Source organism: Grus americana, chromosome 8 (assembly GCF_028858705.1).
Source record: "Grus americana isolate bGruAme1 chromosome 8, bGruAme1.mat, whole genome shotgun sequence".
Taxonomy (NCBI): domain Eukaryota; kingdom Metazoa; phylum Chordata; class Aves; order Gruiformes; family Gruidae; genus Grus; species Grus americana.
The window spans coordinates 25,904,932-25,925,688 of NC_072859.1; the positions used below are offsets into that span (position 1 = coordinate 25,904,932).

The window sequence follows — 20,757 nt, forward strand, 5'->3', positions numbered from 1 at the left end:
GTTCTGTCTCCTCCACCCAGGACATGCAGGGTGGGTCTGGGTGTAGGGCAGAGACTTCTCCAGCCACAGCTCTGATTTCAGGCTGTTGGGATTTGCTCCTGGGTGGGTCCCTTTAAAATCACTGGAGCCAGTGCTCATGCAAACATCAGCCTTTCCAAAGCAAATGCAAGTGGCTTATCCAGCCCTGCCATCCCAGCCTCAGCATCTGTTCCGGCTCCTGGCTTTGAAACGGTGAGCTTTTGCAGATGGAGAGGTGGATGCTGGAGCCAGCAGGGCTCGGCAGGATTTCCCCATTTTCTGCTGGGCTGAGGGGAAAAAACAAACAAACGAACCTTAGAAACAAAATGCCCAACCCATTCCTCTTCCAAACCCTGGACCTGGCAGTTGGACAGCTCTGTATTGCCACAGGGTCCCCGGTCAGCCTTTGCTGGGGCTCCCCTGGGCATAGACTCTTCAGCTCAGTTTACGGGAGCCTAAGTTGCCCATAGCCCCAAAATCTGGGTACTCCCCCAAAACCCATCCCTTGGAGCTGGAGGGCTGGATGACACCTCCTCACAGCTTTCCTGTCATCCCCTGCCCCGTCTCCGGGCTGCGCAGATGAGGGGTCACCCACCTCTGGGCTTTGCCCAGGCACACGCTGAGCCACTGTGTCCCAAACCCACCCTGGAGAAACACCCTGGGGACCTCTGTCTTGCTGAAAGGTGGGTGCAGCAATGGGGTGCAGAGCACCCATGGGTGGGAAACAGCCCGCAGTGCAGATCTGCAGCCTCTCTCCTTGCCACTACCCGGGGAGGAGCGGTCTGCCTGGCCCTGCCTGCAGCTGCCCTTGGGCTGTTCTTGGGCTGTTCAGCGCCAGTATCAGGTAAGAAAACCAGCTGATAAGCAGGCAGGATCCCACCCGGTGCCAGAAAACACCCACCTCTGTTACAATAAAAACACCAGCAAGCCAATTTTTTTTTTTTTAAGATATACATAGAGATTAGACTATCTTAACGAGGCAGTAAAACACTTTAACAGCTCCCCTTGCTAGTTATTAAAATGTCCCCTGGGCTTTCCCCTCCCTGTGTGCAGCTTGGCTCAGAAAGGGCCTGTCCCCTGAGTGCTGCAGCCATTTAAGCAATTTATGTTAGTTCCTGCAGGGAGGCAGCATGAAAATAACCTTTTCCCTGGAGGGAAGAGCCTGGTCCCCATGGTTGGATGTGAGGTGGCATCTGCCAACCACTGTGGCCTTTGGGCTAGCAGCCCTGTGGCCCCACGCAACCCCCTGGGCTTGCTGGCATGGGGTGCATCGCCATGGGGTGACACGGAAAGTGGGTGCAGGTGATCTGTGGGTGCAAGCACAGCCTGCGGGGTCGGCTCCTCACACCCCCACCCTCCTCGGGGCTGTGGGGGGGGAATGCTGCTTCTTGTCCCTTGTACGTTGCTCAGGGATCAGATGCTGGGAGGAAAACTCTGTGCATTAGAGCTGCTTGGGGCTGCTCTAAAAGGCACCCTTTGGGCTGTGCACAAGTGCCAGCTTGTCTCAAACCTACCCACCATGGTCCTGCCTCTGGAGGTGAAGAGATAAAAAATGTCCAGATGAAGCAAGTCTCACCCAGGGCTGACGGCATCCTGCCTACCGGTTCCCCCGAGGTGAGCGCAGGCTGCCTTGCAGGGTGACCTGCCTGAAAATTAAACCCCTCAAGAGAAGGTTTTCAGCCAGAGTGGTGCAATGAAGTGACCCGGTGACACCAGTGGAAGTGGGGAGTGTTCCCTGGGCCACCCCAGCCCCTGGGGGAGCAGCAGCCCATGCACCCTGTGGTCCTCTGTAAGCCTTACCGGGGAGCAGTGCCGTGAGCAGAGCCCTGGGCTTGCCCTGCCTGACCCCTTGCAGGCAGTGTGGGGCAGGACAGACAGACACATGGGGCAGGAAGCACGCCCCCAAGCTCTGCTCTCAGTCCTGAGGTGTTTTGGCAGCAGAAATGGTTTCCTGGGCAAGGCTGAAGTGTTGGTGCGGGTCAGTGCAAAGTGGTGATCCCCAGGGAGAGCCCCGTGATGCCAAAACCACCTCCAACTCAGGACAACATTCAGTCCTGGGGGACCTGGCACCCAGCCTGGCCCTGGCACCCTGCTCTCCTCTGCCCAGCACCCTCTCACCCAGCCCGCTCCCCACGCCCTGCCCAGGACCCTCACTGTGGGGTTAGACTAGCCCAGCGGAGGGTTCTGGCGTCCTGGGTTTCCAGCTGGTTTCCAGCTTTTCCTTCCCACTGGCCCAGGGTTACAGGTCTCCAAGGCAGGAACCTCCTACAGGTTTTGTGCAAAGAGGCAGCCAAGGAGAAGGGAGAGATGTCCCCCAGTGCCCATCTTCTCAGGAAAGGGCGCGCCTGTACCGTGCGCTCAAACTCTATTACACACTGGAGAAGCCACACCAGGCAGGGGATACTCCAACTGCCCAGGGCGGCTCAGGTACCAAGTGGGAGTCTCATGGTCGCCTCCTCCCTCCTCCCCACCTGCGGGACCCCCCGCTTTCCCCCACACCAAGTCTGCTCTTTGTGTCAGTGGCCGAGTGACTGGGAGGCTGGTGAACGCGGGGACAAAGTTGGAGCGCGAGCCAGGAGCAGGCCGGGCCTTTGGGAAACGCCTCCGGGGGCTGTTCCCTGCCCGGGCGGGCAGCGGGCCAGGCCTTTGCTTTGGAGACTAATCCTCCGGCTTTAGAGCTTCCCGGCGTTCCTCGGGAATGAAAAACAAGTGTGACTGCTCTGGGTCTCGTGGGCGCGTGGGCATGGGTGGGTGAGGAGGACAGGCTTGAGCTCGGGGACGCTGGGTGCCAGGAGGGAGTGGTGGCACAGCTCTCCCCTTCCTCCTCCCTGGGTGGTGGGCACCCACCCTGACCCATCGGGGTCCCTCATGTGCCACCTTCTCCTTTCCACTTGCGTGACCCACCGCGTGGCGAGAGTCCCCCCACTTCCCACACAGGGCTGGGACCTGGGGTTGTCCCCGCTCAGTGCCACCCCAGGGGTGACACCAAAAGCTGCGTGGGTCCAGGAGACGTGTGTGCTCCTGCCGCTGCCTCCTGCCTGCCAGCCCTGCCTCAGTCCCCGGCGGGGAGGGGAAGAAAAATCTGAATTGCTCTTCTGAGAAATTAATCTGCTTTCACCGTCTTAGCGCAGCCTGACCTAGAAGAACACAGCCCCCCCCCCCCCCCGCCCCGTTTGTTTGGGTTTTTTTCTCCCGTGGGGGGTTTAAAGGGAAAATTATAGCAAATGTGCTGCTGTGGGAGATGGGCCAGACCTGCAGCAAGAAGAAAGCAGTGCACGCAGGGGCTGAACAGTTTTAGGCAGGATTTCCCGTGCTGCCCTCTCCTGCGAGACCCCCTGGTCCTGGGGACTGGAGAAAATTGTATCTGCCATGGGCAGTAAAACAGAAAACAGAAACAGTAAAAGGTTAAAAGACACGTTGGGTTCCCCCTGGCAGGGCCAGAGTCAGGAGGACTTTTGGCTGGAGAGAAGTAAAAGCTGAGCTGCTGAAGGGAGAAATTGGGGCCAGCCAGGAGGGCAGCGGGGGCTGCAGGGCAGGGCAGGGACGCTGCCTGGCCAGGGCTGATGGCCCCGCACTGCACGGCCACCTCTCAGAGGGATGTCCCCTCTCTTGGGGACACCAGTGGAGAAGGATGGGGAGCAGGACCAGAGGGGGATGTCCCCAAATGGGAGTGAAGAAGCTGCAGCACTCACTGTCCTCCATGGATGGCCGTTGTCCTGCGGGTGACCGGGACTGGGGACGGGTGGAGGGACAGTGCTGGCCACCGGAGCAGGGACAGGAGGTGCAATGTGCCTCTCCCAGGCACCCGCTCCTGCCCCATCACACCTTCCGCTGCCCCATTTCACATCTCTTCTCCCCAGCCCCCTCCATCCCCAGGGATGAAGCCTGGATGGCCCAAATGACACCCCTGGCCTTGTGGGTGCAGCCCGAGTAAAGGAAACCAGCCCCCGCAGCACCAAACCCACCCCAATAAAACACCTAAAGCTCATGTCTTGGAGGTTACATCCAGGCGCAGAGCTTCGTCAGCCTTTAAAGCTCATCGGCTGCCCTGCAAAGGGCTCTGCTCCTGCGCCGTGGGGCCAGGAGTGCTCTGCCCCTTCCCCGCTCTCTCCCTGCCTCAGTTTCCCTCTTATAAAAGTTGCAGGGGGATTAGAAAGGAAAAAAATCCCCAGCCTCTCCCAGCTCCTCCTCCTCCTCAGTGACTTTCCTGTGGCTGTGCTGTGGGGTTGGTTCCAGCTCTGCAGGTCTCAGAGCAGAGCGGGGAGGCCTGGCAGCTGCTCCGATGCTCATCCATGCATCTCTCTGTACGTCTGTCTGTCCCTCCCTGGCAGAGTGCCATGACTGGGGGGGCAGGGGGGATGCAGTGCTCATGGCCCTCCAATCCCTTCTGCAAGGGGTTTTGAGCCCCAAACCAGCCCCAGATGGGATCTGTGCCCTGAAAGAGAGGTGATGCTGGGAACTGAAGGGGTTTGAGGCAGTTTTTGGGTAGCAGCCGCCGTTTTGGAGGCTCAGCCCCAGGCCTTGGGGCAGGAGGGTGCAGGTGGTGTGAGCAGCGGGGATTACGGCTGCTATAAATAGTGCCAGCATCTCTCGCCCCTGCTGCCTAAGGCGCTTAGGAGAGGAAAGAGGGACTTAAAGAACAACCCCCTGCACTGAAGAGGTGCAGTGACTGGAGCAGTCAGAGCAGCCCGGCACCCTCATCAGCCCCCTTCCCCCCAGGCATCCCCCAAAACCTCCCCCGGGCAAAGCAGCCCCCAGCACCTCTTCCCATGGACCTTCTCCCTGGGCCCCTGTTGGATGGCCAGACCCTTGTCCCCTTCTTGGAGGACATGGGGGACAAGGAAAGGGCTGAGGGGGGACAATCCATCCTGGAGTGGGGTTACTTGTGGGCGAGAAGAGCAGATGAGGTTGCTGTATTATTTGCACTGGCCCCCAAATAGCTCTCCCTTCCCCATCCTTGTAGCCTCACTCATCCACCTGGTCCTGTCCTGACACTCCACTTCAGAGGTCCTCTGAGGGTGCTGGAGATGTCCTCCAAAATGCAGCCAGCTGCAGGGGTGAGTGGCTGGAGTGAAAGCCACTGATTTCTTAGAGGGGCAGGGACAGCTTTCAGCCAAAAGCCACATCTGCCTCCAGTGCCTGAAGGTGAAATGGTTCCATGGCTTCTCGGGACTCTCCAACAGGCTCACAAGCATCCTCAGAGCTCAGCACTAATGCGGTGTCTGGTGATATGTTTGGGGACAAATTAGGGGGAAGGCAGGTGCCAGATGACAGCAATCATGCAGGGATGGGATGTGAAGGAAGGTGGCGTGGGAAACTGCTGTCCTCTGTGGTTTTCCCCCAGCATGTGGCAGGTTCCAGCAGGGTCAGTAGAGAAAGCAGGTACAGTCATGGGGTGCTGCACAGCTCCAGTGCCAGTTTGGTTCCTGGCGTTGAGCAGGCGTGACAGCTCAGGGAGATGGTCAGTGGTTCTCCCTGCCATGCACTCTGCTGTAACGTTACCCAGGGTTGATCTGGAGGATGGACACAGCACCAGGATCCCTCCTTGCATCCCTGCAAAAGAGGGGCTTCACGGGAGGGTCCTGACTCCAGGAGGCTGAGGAGGGCAATGGGCAGAGGGCATTTCCTTGCTGGCCCCTTCCCAGTGTTGAGCAGCCCGGTGGACCCCGGTGCAGGTGGCCACAGGAGGGAGCTTGGCTCCTTCCTTCTCCTCTTGCTCAGAGGACAGTGGCCTGGGGTGGGTGACAGCCACGCTGGCCCTGGAGGTCAGCTGCTGCTTGGTGCAGGCGCATCTCCTTGGGGTCGAACCGCATCATGTGGGACCCAAGATGTCTCAGGAAGGGAGCAAGAACCCGGCTGGAGCAGAGGTGGCTGCCTCCCTCCTCAGGAAAGCCTTCACCTTATTTCCAGCAGCTGGTGGGCAATGGGTCCCCAATGCAGATGAGCTGCTGGGGCTGTTGCCTGCAGCCCTGTTGCCTGCAGTTGTGCCCAGTGAGTGGCATGTCCCCATGGCAGGAACCCCCAGCTTTGCAAGCAGTGCCAGTGCCGGACACGTGGTCTCACCACCCCCCCACAGCAGTGGCTGGGAGCACCCGGGCGACCCCGATGCCCAGCCTCTAGATGTTGAAATGGCAGGGGAGCAAGAAGACCAGCACCAGCCTCCCTGCCTCCCCCCCAATCTCCTGTCCCCCAGGAATCTGGACCTTCCCAGTTTTCCCAGCCCACAGCCAGCTCCAGTGCTGCAGCCCCGCTTCCAGGGGCCGACAGACCCGGGAACACCCCCCAGCATGCCCCCGTGGTGCCATGCCCATCTCCCCTCGACAGCCCCAGCGCAGGAGCTGGCTGGCAGCTGCCAGAGCAGTCGCATTACAAACCCAGGGCCAAAAAAATGGGGGAAAAATGATGGTGGCAGTGATGATGTGTCTGATTGGAAATGGTCAATTACTGGGGAGAGGTTTGTGGTACTGCTGCTACTGCCTTTGCTTGCTGCAGTGTGGGACTGCGGGTAATGGCTCTCATTAAAAGCCATCAGAGCAGGGGTTGAAACCACATCCATTTTCCCTAAGCACTTTCAGAAGGGGAAAATGGCCCCTGCTACTAGGGGTGTGCTGGGTACCACAGGCTGGGAAAGGCAGGGCTCGTCTCCCTGGACGCAGAGGCAGAAGTCCTGACCACTTGCCTTTTGCCGGGACCGGGTCTCTGGGCCATCAGTGTAGTCTTTTTTTTTTAAGTTCAGGAAAGATGTGGAGATTAAAGGTATCTTCATAAGGAAGAGGCACTGGGACCAAGGAATGAGCATAGTCCTGGTGCTTCTGCTCTGCTATACGGAGAAATGATGAATCCTGGTTTAAAACCCTGAGCAGGGCAAGAGCTGGCCTTAAAATAACAATGATACCATCAGGATGTTCCCACTTGGGAGCTTTTCGCACTTGGTGTGGGAGCTCGCCCCTCACCTTGGCTGCTGCTGGCTTCCCCAAGCCCCTTAAAAAGGGGGGAAGTGGGATCTGCCTGGAGTCAGCAGTGGGAAAGGATGCCTTTGGGCAAAGAGAAGTGGCAGGAGGGTGCCCTGGCAGGGAAGAGGAAGGCACCTAGGGAGATGAGGAAGATCTCTCCCCTCCAGCATGCACATGTGGCTGACCCCAGCGCAGAGCCAGCACTCCTTGTGGTAGCAGCTAGTTTGGGGGTGACGAGGGGGATGGCCACGCTGGGATGAGTCTGAGCAATGCAGCCATACAGGGGTTATTTTCCCCCCATGAAGAGCTGGGGTCCCTGCTGTCCCCTCCAGCCACTTTCCTTGGAGAACAGGGGTTTGCTGGGTCCTGACAGGGCTGCTCCTGGTCAGCGTATGCTGGGCTCAACCAGAGCTGGTGGTGGCAGGGAGCTGGTGGCCCTCGCCTGGCCCTGGGCACAGGAAGGAAGGGTCCTTGGGGAGGTGGACCTGGGCTGGTCCTGGGACTGTCACCCCTCTGCCCCACAGCTGCAGGACGCACCCAGTGAAACGAGCTGCAAGCTGGAGCTGCAAAACTAAGAGGAGGAGTGATGGCCCAGGCAGGTCATCGATGTACCAAGCTGGATTCGGCCCTTGCAGCCCCAGCTCCCTGCTGCATCCTGAAACACAGACACCCCCATTTCTCACGCAGCTTCCTCGTCTCCTTTGCCCTTTTCACCACCCCATCCCCAGGACAGCTGCATGCCAAAGGACTGCCCGGCTCCTCTTTAGCTTATTTCTCTTGCGAGCCTTGTTTGGTGAATGTATTTTGCATTTGGTTTTGGGTTGGGTGGGTTTTGGTTTTTTTTTTTTTTTGCTATTCACAGGGAAGAAAGGGAGGACATGAACCCATGGGCAGACATCAGGGCAGGACTGATGAGCCCAGGAGAAGGGGCGATGCTGCCCGCCCCAGCAAGGTCCTTAGAGGTTGGCAAAACTGGGGCGAGGAGGGCTTTGCTCCATGGTGCTGGCTCTGCCCATCCCTTCCTCTCGCTGCCCGGTCCTGCAAGGTGGCTGCTGCATCGTCCCGCTGCGCCATCCCGCTGCTCCATCCCTCCGCTCTGTCCCTCCACTCCATCCCGCTGCTCCATCCCGGTGCTCCATCCCGCCTGGCCCGGCCACTGCGCTGGTCACGTCTGCTGTGGCAGGTGGCAGGTCTCGCCGATGGCAATGACCACATCCTGGGACTGACGGTCCCGGCGTCGCGGCGCCTCGGACATCTCGCTCATCTCATTGACGCTGTTGCTGATGCAGTTGACGTCGCTCTTGTTGCTGTTGTCATCCGGGCTGGGGCCGAAGATCCAGTCTGGAGGAGGGAAAAGCACAAAACGAGCCCCTGGTTACCTCCGGCTGGCCCCAGAGTCAAGGCTGGCTGGGAAATCACTGCCCCCTGCCACATCCTACCCCTCACTCCAGGTCTTCACCCTCCAGGAGGGTCCTTTGCCCACCCCTGCCTCTCCAGCCTCCTCTGCTCCCCTGGTAGCGGGGTCTCTGCTCTTCCCAGCACTGGGCTGGTTTTCAGGCTGCTGGTTTCTGGAAGCTCTCCCAGCTTAAGCAAATGAAATCACCCTGTTAATCCCAAAAATGAAAATGAAATGTCTCCAAAGCGAAGTGTGCATCTGGGTCCTCCGGCACAAGAAAGCAATGGGTTTCCTACAGCGGGTTTTTGCTGTAGGAAACGGAGGGGATAATTAAATAACTGTGTGACATCCAAATGGGGCTGGAGGCATGGGTGGGGACATGGTTTATCTGCCACGGGAGTGCATCACAGCCACACCACGGCTTCAAACCCTCCATGGGCAGCTTCGAGGCTGTGCTTCTGGCAGGCCACCGGAGCTCCAGGATGTGGCTGTGAGCTGATCCGGCCACTCTCACAACCCTTGGGGTGACCGATCCCCCTCCAAAATACAGCGGTCACTGCTGGTGGCAGTGTGACCCAGATGTCCCCTGCATCACGAGGGGCTTCAGCGCAGTGGAGGCAGGTGCTGCCACTTCCCAAATATGTTGGGCTTTTTTAAAAATTTGTTGGTGTGGTGAGAGGCCATGTTCAGTCGTGATGGCACCAGCAACTGGGAAACCAAAGCTGGGGAAACCCAAGTGAGGGGAGAGGAGCCCCTGGGGCTGGGCAGGACCTGGCAGTGGTGGGCAGGGGAGCACCAGGACCCCTCTGCTTCAGTCCTGCTCCCAAAATAAAGCTGAGACAGCTATTGGGAGGCAAACAAAAGGACTAGCCTAGTTTAGTTGTTTCTGAGGGACTCTGCTTATTCACCAGTGGATTGCTCTCAAGAAATAACATTTCTCTCCTTTATGGCATGGGGTATTTCAGAGTCTTTTCTGTCCCTGTGGAGAATTTCAGTTGCAGCTCTTCGGGGGAGGAGGCAGGCTGCCTGGCAGAGCAAGGACAGAGAAATGCAATCACAGCGAGATGTTGTGTTCTTCATGGGCTGCAGGAAGAAGTTTTGCAGCAAAAGCAAGGCAAACGATAGCAAATGCCAAGGTGGGGTCCCAGGGATGAAAGGACATGAAGGTCTCAATTCTTGGCTCACCGGTGGTGAGGAGGAGAGATGGGAAATACCTGTGGTCCTCCTTGTGCTCAGTATGTGCTCTGTAGGTTGAAGGAAGCTTTTCCTTCTTTTTTGAAGAAAACCCAGAAGTTTTGTCATTTTTGCAATGCAATATTTGACTTTCTTCTCCAGCCTAAAGCCATTTGGCCATGCCATCTGCAAGGGTGTGGGGCATGGCTTTCAGGGCAATGCTTATGCTGTGGAGCCAGGATGGGTGTCCATCCTGCCACGGGGACAGGGCAAGGAGCAGAGGGGCTTGTGCCCCACTGCCCAGCGTGGGCTGGCTGGACATGGGTGCAGGCTCCAAGGAGGAAAGAGCTCCCACCATGCTGGACGCAGGCGGAGTGTCCAGACAGTAACTGTTTTTTCTTGTTTTTTCCTTTGTTGTTGACCTCCATCACCATGCCAGCAGGGTCAGTTGGTTGTGTGATGGGAAGGGCACGAAAAGAACCACCACAGTCCCCACAATTACCATGGCGCTGGCAAGAGTGAGTGGGGAACTCAGCAAAGACGTGGTCCAAAGGCTGTTGGGGAGCCCTGGCTCTGCCCCAAGTTCCAACTGAGGCCTTTGACTTTCACTTGCATGGTCCACAGCCCCCACCAGAGTGTGGGGTCTCCACCACAACCCTTCCCTGAGGAAATCAGCCAAGCCTGGAAGGCTCATTTTGGTCTTTTTTCATTTATAGCCTCCATTTTGCTTGGATTTACTGGATTTAGACCGAAGCTAAACACTCCACCTTGCAGCCCGGGCTGGATCCACACCAGCAGGACCCCCTCCTCCTGTCCCTGAGACCTCCCAGGCTCGCACCAGCCCCTGCGCAGTCGCTTGGTGTGAGGAGGATCCAGAAGGCAATAACAAGATTGCCTCCTACAAATACTATTAAAGCCCTCGGCTTGCTTTCCTTGACGTCAGCCGTAAAACTCCAGTGGGAGCAGGGGCTGGTCCGGCAGGGAAGAAGGGGAACAGCCTGTAGAAAAAGACATGACGGGTCCTCAAATATCCCAGGAGCCATCGGGTGAGGATTGCAACAGGAAGCAAAGACCACGGCTTTGCATGCCTGTGGGCAAGGGGAGGTGGCATTTGGTGTCCAAGCAATGGACCTTTGGGGACATCTGCAGGCAGCAGAAGCAGCAAGAGCTGGGCACAGCACCGTGATAAAGGCAGAAACGCAGAGGATGGGTGTTTGGGGAGAGTGCTGCAGGAGCTCAGCAAAAGCCATTTCCATGGGAAAAGGGACACGGTGCATCCTCACCAAAGGGGACCTGGCTGGCCGCGGTGCCCAGGGAAGGCGGCTTGCGTGGGGCTGCCGCAGTCTAATTCCCGGGTAAGTGCGGGCTGGATTGTACGCGCTAATCTGAACCGCTGCTTCCCTGGGAATTATTTCTGGAGCCTGCTGGATCTAATTACCCGGTAATCTGCAGGAAGATGTAATTAGGCTGTCATTAGAGGGTATTTACTGCGATGCCTTTATGATTTGACTGTGTAAGTAAGGAGTGAAGTAATTACACAATTACACGTTATTTGTGGCCATTTATGGCCTGTAACTTCAGCATGTTGCCATGTGCAGAAGAGGGGAGCGAGGCCCTGTGGAGCTGGCGGAGGATCTCCTGCCAGCAGGACCCTGGAGAAACAACCATAAAAATGTCAGCGCCCTCGTTTTCCCCGCCAGCCCCTGCCAGCCGGCTCTGTCCCAGCCGTGCATGCTCCTCCTCGGCTTCTCCCTACGGCTCCTCCCCAGCTTGCTTAGCCTGTGGGTGAGAAACTGGGGTCCCCCAGGGTCCCCCATGGGATGTCTGGGGAGGGACGAGGGTAAGAAGGAACCTGCACATCTTTGGTCCTGATGTGATTAAACCTTGTTCTGATGTGGAAGGACACTTGCAGGGGGTGGGATGCAAAACCTCATGTCAAACACAAGCACTCATTAGAAACCTCAGATAATGAACCCTGTGGGGGGCTGTAATCAGGTGATGGAGGGTCGTGAGGGGCTGGGAGCTGAGGGACAGTGGTGACCAACTGAAGGTAGCTGAAGCCTTGAGCATCACGACAGTTATTTCTCTCTCCATCCCTTCCATCCAGCAGGAGGTCTGCATGAGCAACAGAAAATGGACACAATCGGCACCGAGAGGAAAATGAAATCCTCTTTTGGAGCAAAGTCCACATTCAGGTTCACACGCGCTCTAGCTGGAAGGCAAGCAAAGTCAAGCTGAACCAGGACACCCAATGGACCTGGGGCACCCAGGGGCAGAGCTGGGGCGAGCAGGGATCCCACAGTGTGCTCCTGGGGCAGTGACACCCCCGGACGGTCACACTTTGGAGGTAAGGAGAAGCATTGTCTGCCCCTACCCAGCCCCTGGCAGGAGCTTGTAACACATGCTGCAGAATCAGGGCATGCGCACAGACATGTATGTGAATGCCTCAGATAAAAGACAGGGACAAAGTGACTTTCTCACCCAGGCTGGGGGAGCAGCACAGAACCCAGAGACACCTCTCCCCGCTCCCCAGGTGCCAGCTGAGGCTCAGCGTGCCTGCTGAGGTCTTGCAGGCTGAAAGGCGAGGTGGAAAGTACTGAGATGGGGTGGGATCGATATAGAGCGATTGATCCAAAGCAGCTGGGGAGAAGAGATAGGGTAGACTGGGTAAATCAGAAGCTGCAGAATAGCATCTCTCCCTGAACAGTGGAGTGATGTGGCACAAAGTGCCCCCGCACCTCCCTGGCTCTGCCTGGGTCTTCGATAGCATCCCTGGAAGCAGGACCCTTGGGGTGTGCTGATCCAAGAGGGCACAAAAATACCGTTCTGGGCTGCTCAGATTTCGCAGTGTGTTTTACCCCTCCTCATACCAGCAGCATGAGGGACCATCCTCGCTCGGAAACCCCTTACAGCGCAGGCAGCGAGGAGCAGCTGCCTGCTGCCTGTGTGCACAGGGGTGTAGGGATGCTCCATGCCCCGTCTCATCCTGGTGGGCTGGCCAGGTCCCCTGCATTCATCAGTGACAAGGCAGGATGTCCATGAGGCACTTCAGCCGCTGGAAAAGAGATGTCCCAGACAGGGGAGCAGAGGGAGATGGAAGAAAGGGCTGAAATTTAAATGCAACCTGGTGAGTGAGACATTCACACTCCCGGCAGAGATGGAAACAAGCAACGGAAGGGGAAACATGTTAGATGAACAAACTCGTGCTCTAGTTTTACTTGCTTTAAATGGAGCTGGGCGTGAAAACAGCTGCCAAAAAAGCCCTTTTCCCAGCAGCAGGAGAAGACCTCTTTGTTTGAAACAGGTCCTGACCCAGCAATCACTTCGTACCCTGCAGCAAGGCAGGACCAGCTCTGGCCAAAGCATTCCTGATGGACATAAGTTCAAGGGTATTCCTCATGTGTTTGACACGATGCAGCAGTCGCAGCTGGACGCTGCGTCTGTTTCATTTGCAGTACAGACTCTGCTCATTCATTAGCAAAATCAGCAGATATCTCCAGGTTTGTTCTGTTGGAAAATCTCTGTCTGCCTCTGTCAGTAGTAACTTGTTAGCAAGAAGTTCCCCTTTTCCTCCAGATTCATGTCCTTCTAAATTAACTTGCTGTCGGAGCCTTCCTCCCATTATGCAGAAATTTCTTAAGTTACCTGTGCTGGCTGAGTCAAAACTGTCCTGCACCCTGAGCAACACAGGACACACTGCTTTGCCGATGCACAGGTGAGGACCAGCTGTCACCAGCACGAGGGGTCTGGTGGGGAAAGGGGGTGACACGGAAAAGGCATTCAATTAATCATGATATTCCCTTTAAAACAGCTTCTCTGCACCAGTATAACCCTGGACCAAGCCTGCATTTGATCCCAGTCCCATCTGCAGCACTGGAAGTGTCGCTGTGGGATGGCACATCCCCGAGGCCAGCCTCGGTCGATTCCCAGCAGCGCCTGCCGGGAGCCATCTCACGGCTTGGGCTTTGTGCCTTGAACGTTTGGCTGTGAAAGCAGCCGTCCTAGAGCGGGGCCACCTCTGCCTGCTTTTTGCAGGGCCAGAGCACTGTGGCCACTCGTCCGGCAGACAATCACAGCCCGCAGCCATGGGGATGCCAGGGCCGATGCGGGGATGGGGCATCTGCCCCTTATTAACCTGGTGAAAGCCATCCTGTGGCAGCTGCTGCTAGACATCAGCACCCCTAAAACAGTAGCTAAGGAACCCCTAACACATCCCCATGCACCAAAAGGGAAACTGAGGCGGGGGGGTTAGTATCAGAGGTGGGTCAGCACCGAGGTGGGGAAAGAGAAGGGAACCTGACACGGTCTCTTCTTTTCCCATAACTTTGGGAGGCAAATGAATCATCCTCAAAACAGAACCTGAAAAGAAGGCATAAGTCCTCTCTGACGGGCTGAGATGCTATCTGCAATCCCTGCCACGGGATGAATTATCCTAAAAGCCCTGTGGTTCTGCATGGGGGCAATTAAAAGTGGATCCCAAGTCCCTGCAGGATCACCCAGTAACTATTTTCAGCAGCGCTACATTCATGCACAGTTTCTTTGTTCAAGGAGATGATTTCCTGAAAGAAGTCTGAAATGTGGTGGGTGGAGATAAGGTTGAAAAATAAAAATATGGCTGGTGGGTCAAAAGGGCAAAGAAAAGAAAGACCCCGCTCCGAGACTGGCTGAAGGTTTTGAGCAGTCCTGAAGCCAGATCGACCAGCACACTGCCGCTGGCATCGGCGAGCCTGCCCTGCCTAACCCCAGCTGGGCATCTGCCATGGGCCCGTTCCTGAAGGAAAAGTTTAATCAAGGTCTTCTCTGGAGATCATCAACGCAGAGGAGACCACGGCTGAACTGGGTGACACCAGCAAGGGACTCCCTGCATCGTAGCAGCTCCCACGCAGACCAACAGACCCTTCCCGTGTGGTTCCCGTGCAGGCAGCAAGATGCTTTCTCGGGGACCGCACGCGCTGCAGTCTCCATGCCAACCGCTTTGTTTCCAGTCAAACTTTTTTTTTTTTTTTTCCTTTTCCTTTTTTTCTCCTTTTTTTTGTGTGTTTAAATAAGGGCGATATTCAGTGAACTGCTGGGGACGGAGGAGGGAGGGTGGGCTGATTCCCAAGGATTGCAGTAATTAGGCGCTTTGTACGTTAGCGACAGGCTTGTCATTTGCCAAGCCGGCACTTCGCCGCAGCGCCGTCTCCAGCAGCTCTCCAGCGCTCCCGAGTTAAGCCGCTTTCCAAATGCTTCGACCCAAATTGTCTTAACTGGTAGTCTGGTCTGATCCACGCTCACACAGGAGTCATCCTCCCGCCTCGGGGGGTTTGCATCCATCCCCGAACAGAGACGCCTGATGAGTTTTGGGAAAGTCGCAAACACGAGACTTTTGTCAGCTCAGAGCAAGCAGGGAGAGGCTGGAGAGAAATTAAGGTATTTTGGGCTTTCCTTAGCCAGGTGTCTCCAGAGAGACCTGAACACAGGATCTTTCAGAGCCCTTTTATCCAGATCCAAGTGCTCTGAGGGATAAGGACAGCCAATATCCCCACCCTGGCCAGAGAGGAACTCTGCCTTTGCCCTCTCTGACAATACATCTTTCCCTCTTCTCCGATGCAGCCTCCCATTTTCCAGTCCTCCCCATGCCGCTGGGCATCGCAGCAGCATTCATTTCCCCCCGGGATGCCTGGACAAGCTCTAATTGAATTTTTCGGAAGTGGCTGTGAGACAGGTATCGGTGTGTCAAATGTTTGGATTTGGCAGGGGGAAAGCACCATCAGAAAGAGCTCGGCAGCATCCCGAGAGCCCCTCTGCCATCCCAAACTGAGCCTGGTGCCCGCTTCTCACGGTCCCCGCGAGTGCGCAGGGCTGGGTGATGCTTTGACTCCCCCAGCCGTGTCCTACAAGCTGTTATTGAGGAGTCAAAATCATCCTTGATGTCTCCGAGTGACTGCGTAAAGCAGCGATTAACTATTCACACTTTAATCTCCCCGAAACAGGCTCCAGCCCTTTGGCATCTTATTTCCATCTCTCTCCGTATCCTTCTAAATATGATTAGCACAGAAACACTGATAGCGGAGCTTGGAGCTACTGCCGAGTATATAAATCTAGGCATTGTGTTAAGGCACCTAATAGACCAGCTTCTTATTTACTATCCCTTGGTCCCTCTGTCCTGTCCCTGAAGTCATTTTATGCAAACTCATTCAAATGAAACCTTCTCTTTAAAGGCTGCTGCTTGGCGATGTTAACAAACACAGTCTCGTCCGCTCTCCTCTGAGGGCTGGCTTATTTTAAGCGTATAAATGGTGTGAAGACAGGCCTGGAGTGCTAAATAGGACAAGCTGGAGGCAGCCTTTGGCACTGAAGGGTGTTGCTGGAGTTTGGGAAATGTTTTCTCCTCTCTGTCTGGACGGGGCAGAAGCTCACATCTGGATTTCTGATCCTAACTCGGAGACATGTCACCTCCACCCGGGGCAGGGAGTGTGCTCTGCCCTCAGCGAGGGTGTTCAGCTGGGAAAGGACTTCTTCCCAAGTGGCAGAAAGCGGGCAGACCCCAGGGCTGTCCCTGTGCCTGTCCAGCCCCGGCACGGCCGTGGTGCTGTCAAGGCTGTGGAAGTCCCTTTGCAGAGGGCTTTGCGAGGGAAGGGGCACCCCGCTGCCCCCGTCCTGCACAGAGGCAAAAGCAAAAGGTGCCCAAGGTCACCAGGGAGCGGTGGTGCTGTGCTGGAAATAGCATCGCAGGGGCACGGGTGCCTCCGACCGTGGCTTCAGCCTCTCTCCATGCCTGGCGGGGGCATGACATTTCTGTGGGTTTTGGCCCTGCTTTGCAGTACCTACCCAAGGGGTGGTTTTCAGCACCTGCACCCATGCTCTCCTGCATCAGGGACCCCAGCAATCGGGGCAGGGGCGTCTGCTCCATGGGAGCACTGTGACTGGACCTCTGCCTCAGGGGGGTTTCTAACCTGCTCTGACCTGGTCCTTTGAGGATCTTAGGGCAGGAGCATGTATATTTTTAGGTGCTGTCCCTGCTGCCTACCTTTGTTGGGAAGGCAACACTAAATCAGATGAGTGGCAGAGCCAGGAAGCTGCTGATTAAGTGTTATATTTAACACTTTAAGACAGTATCTGTTCCCTTCCAGCTGGGGCGAAGAAAGACTCCTCAGGAGCAGCTCCCTGCCGTTTTCCTGGCTGCGCCTCGTGTGAGACCCCGAGCCCTGCTCCCTGCCAGTCCCAAATACTTCCTCCCCAAATACCCGTGTCCTAGATCTGCCAGCCCCTGCCAGGTCGGGACCCCCTGCCCAAGGGTCTCGGCTTGCCCTCCCATCAGCAAGGCATGGACGCTGCCTGCCCCGCAGGCCCTGGTTGGAGTTTTGGCCCGTGTGTATCTCCTGCGTCCCAGGAGCAGGAAAATAAAGGGGAATCATGAATGAACATGTGGATTTTGCTCCAGATGAGTGTGATCTCCTTCCCGCTGCAGAGATGGAGCCTGCAGGGCTTTGTCCCTGGCTGGGGGGTGCAAGTTTGGAGCAAGGGGTGTGCAAAGGGATTTCAGCCCCGCTCCCCTGCAGAGGTCATTGCTCCCCAGAGCTTTCGGGAGAGGATGCACATCTGCAAGAGTCAGGAGCTTAAATCCCTCTGTGGATCTCTCCTGGCCCTCCCGTCCAAGCTGGAAAACTGCCAGCTCCCTGTAGCAGGGCCCTGTCCCCAAAAGGACATGGTGAGCTGGCTGCTGGGGTGTGGGGGCCAAAAGTATCGGGGATTCAGAAGGGAATTAGCACATTTGCACTCGCCAGCACCTTACAAATTCCAGGGCAAACAGTAAAAGTACTGCTGAGGACTTGCCGTAAGCAGCCAAGCACCTCTGCCTGCCCTTCCGCCTGCCCATGGCGACCGCAGCCAGCAGAGTGATGCGCTCCTGTCCCCAGTGATGAGGGACCTTGTTCATCAGCAACGGGATGGAATGAAAAAGCCAAGAAGAAAATTCTCATAAAAATGCACACTCTTACAGATCTTATAGATTTGCTGCAGCAGCCTCAGTGGCTGTGATGGTTGTGCTAGGTGCTGTACAAGGGAGCCAGACTGCTGAGCTTTGTTTCCTGGGAGTTTATGGAATCACGGGTGTCTGGTAAGGGGTTAAGCATTTCTTTCACAATGCACTAGTGGGTTGTTATCCTGCGCTGAGGTATCTGTTGCCATGAAACTTTTCATTTTGGAGACCTCTAATCCAAGCTCAGTTGAAACTGGCCAATGGATTTTACAAGCGTTTGGCAGCACAGACGTTCGCACATGCACATTTATACACAGATGCACAAGCTTCATTTCTTTAGGAAGGGGGCTAAACCTAAGGATTTTCTCAGGGAAGCTGATCGACTTACAGTTCAGTTTGGAGAACCCAGCACAGCAGATAAACTCACACTCTTGTAAACGTGAAAGGGTCAGTGCTTGGTCTAAAACCCACCCAAATCAAAGGAGAGACGCCAGCCAGCATCGCCCGGCTTTGCACCAGGCTCTTTTTGACCACATGCATGCAACGCGTGATGCCCGCACTCACCTATAAAGTCGTGAATGAGGTCCTTGATGAGATGCCCGACGATGGCGTATGCCACTGCTACCACCACCAGGGCTGCCATGAGAAGGTAGAGGACAGCTTTGGGCAGAGGAATGGCATCTCGAGGAGGGGGTTTGTACTCCTTGTAAAGCTGGTCATTGTCCGAGTACGAGTACTGGAACAAGTGGTCCAGGCCAGCTGTGAAGTTGCTGGAGTTCATGGACTGGCTGTTGGACAGGTAGTTGTCCTGCTCGGGGTCCTGGAGGACGCTTACCACTGAGCTGGTGGTGGCTTCCACTTGCTGTACCAAGTTCAGAGTCTTGTTAACGCTGGGGAGGATCTGGGAAAGGAAAGTGCTCCAATCTTTGATGGCACTGATGTTGCAAATAATCATAATTGCAATGAGGAAAGAGATCTCCAAGCCCAGGAGATTTAAAAGGGAGAGAAAGAGGTGAGACTTGCCGTGCTTACACCAAACCATGTACTGCAAACCGGGCAGAGCAGGTATTGTGGGGTAGGTTTCTCATTTGCAAATTCTTACATGATCTGGTAGGGATGCATCTGTGCTACGTCGATCCTCACTCCTGGAAATACCCACAGCAAACCCCTACAGGCATGAAGTTCCTTGGGAAAAAGTAGGTGCTAGAACGATTTTGATGGATATCATTTTTGTTCCTCAGCCGTCTCTCCCTGATGCTACTCACTGATGAAAACCGGAGAGACAGGATGCTGTAGGTATTTTCAGTCATCTGGAAAAGAAAGATAAATTGCCTTTCGCCAGCTTCTTTTCACAGGTGATGGTCCTTGGAGAGACAGGAATCCCCCCTTTGCTGTCCCCCAGGCTCGGTCTGGGTAGCAGCAGGCGCAAGGTGTGCGGTGCCGTGCCGTGCCTCTCCCCGTAACGCTGCCCGAAGTGTCCACAGAAGAGAAACATATATTCAAAACCCACAAAGTTCAGCTGCTCCCGGTGCGTGACGGAGCTGGCGGCACGCAGCTCCCGGCCGCGCCAGCCTGGCTTTCAGCAACTTCTTTTGCCGGCATCTCCTGATCGATTCCTTTAAAAAGAAAAGCGTAGTCAGAGACGACAACCGCGACAGCAGCGAGCCCAGCACCCGGTCTCTGAAGGGCAGCGCAGCCGAGGAGCGGCCGCTCCCGGGTTTTACCTTAAGGACTTTCGTAAGAGAACAGATCTGCTCGCCTGATGCTCCGGCTTGTTCTATTCCGCTCCCTACGGACCTCCCCGCAAACAGCTACCGATCCGGTGCCGCTGCCTGCCGTCTGCGGGGTGTGCGTGCATGCGTGCGTGCGTGTGTGTGTGGTGTGTGTGTGTGTGTGTACACTCCTCCCCTCCTGTCCCTTCACCCCACAGCCGCCCCAGCTGCCAGCAGCACGGGGGATTAGCTGCCCAGAGCTCGGCTCCACAACTCCCAAGCGTGCTGCGAAGCCGGCAAAGCCTGGCGGGAGCGTAGGCTCAGCCCCCGCCGCTGCTCCCCGGGGAGTTAATCCTTTCCCTGCCAAAAGACGTGCCTTGATCCGGCCGCTGGATTTTTCCCAGGGAGGTGGAGGGGAAGGTGGGGAGCAGCCGGAGCGTGCGTGTGGGTGCGCGTGTGCGCGGGTACACGCGTGTGCGCGGGGGCACGGCCGGCGTGTCCCAGCAGCAGCCCGGGCTCAGGCAGCGCTGGGGACGGGTCTGGTGTCCCCTCGGGGACGAGCCCCCAGGTCCGGCCCGGCCGCCAGCGCTGAGCGCAGCCTTTGTGTGGGAGCTGCGCCGCCGGCAGAGAGAAATCGAATGGCGGGCGCTGCTGGGAGGAGGGCGGACATCATCAATCCCACCGCCGGCATCCCAAGGGAATGATGCTCCCCACAGCCCCGCTCCACCCCCCCAGCCTCCGCCCAGCGAAGTTTTGGCATCAGCGGGATGCCTGATTTGCAGAAAGCCCAGGGGATATGGGGCTGAGCTCCCTCGCCAGCTCCCCTCCCTGGTTAGCTGTCTGTGTAAACTGGTAAGAGCCAGCCTGTCCCTGGTCACCTTGATGATGGGTTCAAACTGGTCCAGGTTCCCTACAAACACATCTCCGCATCCGCCTTGGCCACGGGACTTCACTGGGGTGCTGGCTTCGTTTGAAGGCACTGGGACTTATTTAAAGAGGAGGAAGAGGAAATCTTAGAGAGGAGTAAATTGTCTTTCTATATTTGGAGGTGAAAATAAATCACAGGTCCATTTTTCACATCTACTTTTTTTTTTTTTTGGTGCAGCTTCCCCATGTAAGAAATAGCTGTCACGAGGGCAAGGAAATCACCACATTAGGCCTGAATGCAGCCAAATGGAGCTTCTGAGAAATAATAGCAAAAGATTAACTTTTTTTTTTGTGTGTGTTACCAGCCAGCAGCAATCCTGCCAGCTGCCTGGGGGTTGGAAGGGTATAGAATAAAACGGCAACATCTCTCCCTTACAATAAAATCACCAGGGCTCAGGTAGACAGACTGTACAGCCCAGGAGCAAAGAAAATGTGGAGGAAAAAGCTTTTCTGCCCCCCCTTGGAGTGTGCACGGACCAGGTCACAGTGATGTCTCTACTCCAGGACCATTTTACAGACTCCTAAAATTTCTTCTCACAAGCAACAGAGCTGTGACTGGTTACAGAAACACATCTGGGCAGCTGCATGGAGACACATCCTGCAATGGGACACATC

At 56.2% G+C, this 20,757-nt stretch overlaps 1 protein-coding gene across 1 annotated transcript; it reads right to left on the reverse strand.

The window, feature by feature from the left end:
* Positions 1-6,502: 6,502 nt before the first annotated feature.
* Positions 6,503-20,215, reverse strand: SMIM44 (small integral membrane protein 44). The gene is made up of 3 exons (XM_054833370.1): positions 19,228-20,215; positions 18,068-19,119; positions 6,503-8,312 (listed from the first exon to the last, which is right to left on the reverse strand). Exons 2-3 carry the CDS (start codon positions 18,543-18,545, stop codon positions 8,137-8,139), a joined length of 654 nt encoding a protein of 217 aa, XP_054689345.1. The 5' UTR covers positions 18,546-19,119; positions 19,228-20,215; the 3' UTR covers positions 6,503-8,136.
* Positions 20,216-20,757: the final 542 nt, after the last annotated feature.

Coding starts and splice junctions, on each gene's coding strand:
- SMIM44 (XM_054833370.1), bottom strand. CDS start 18,545: ATGGTTTGGTGTAAGCACGGCAAGTCTCACCTCTTTCTCTCCCTTTTA. Junction 8,313..18,067: donor CCTCATTCACGACTTTATAG/GTGAGTGCGGGC, acceptor TCCCTCCTCCAG/ACTGGATCTTCGGCCCCAGC.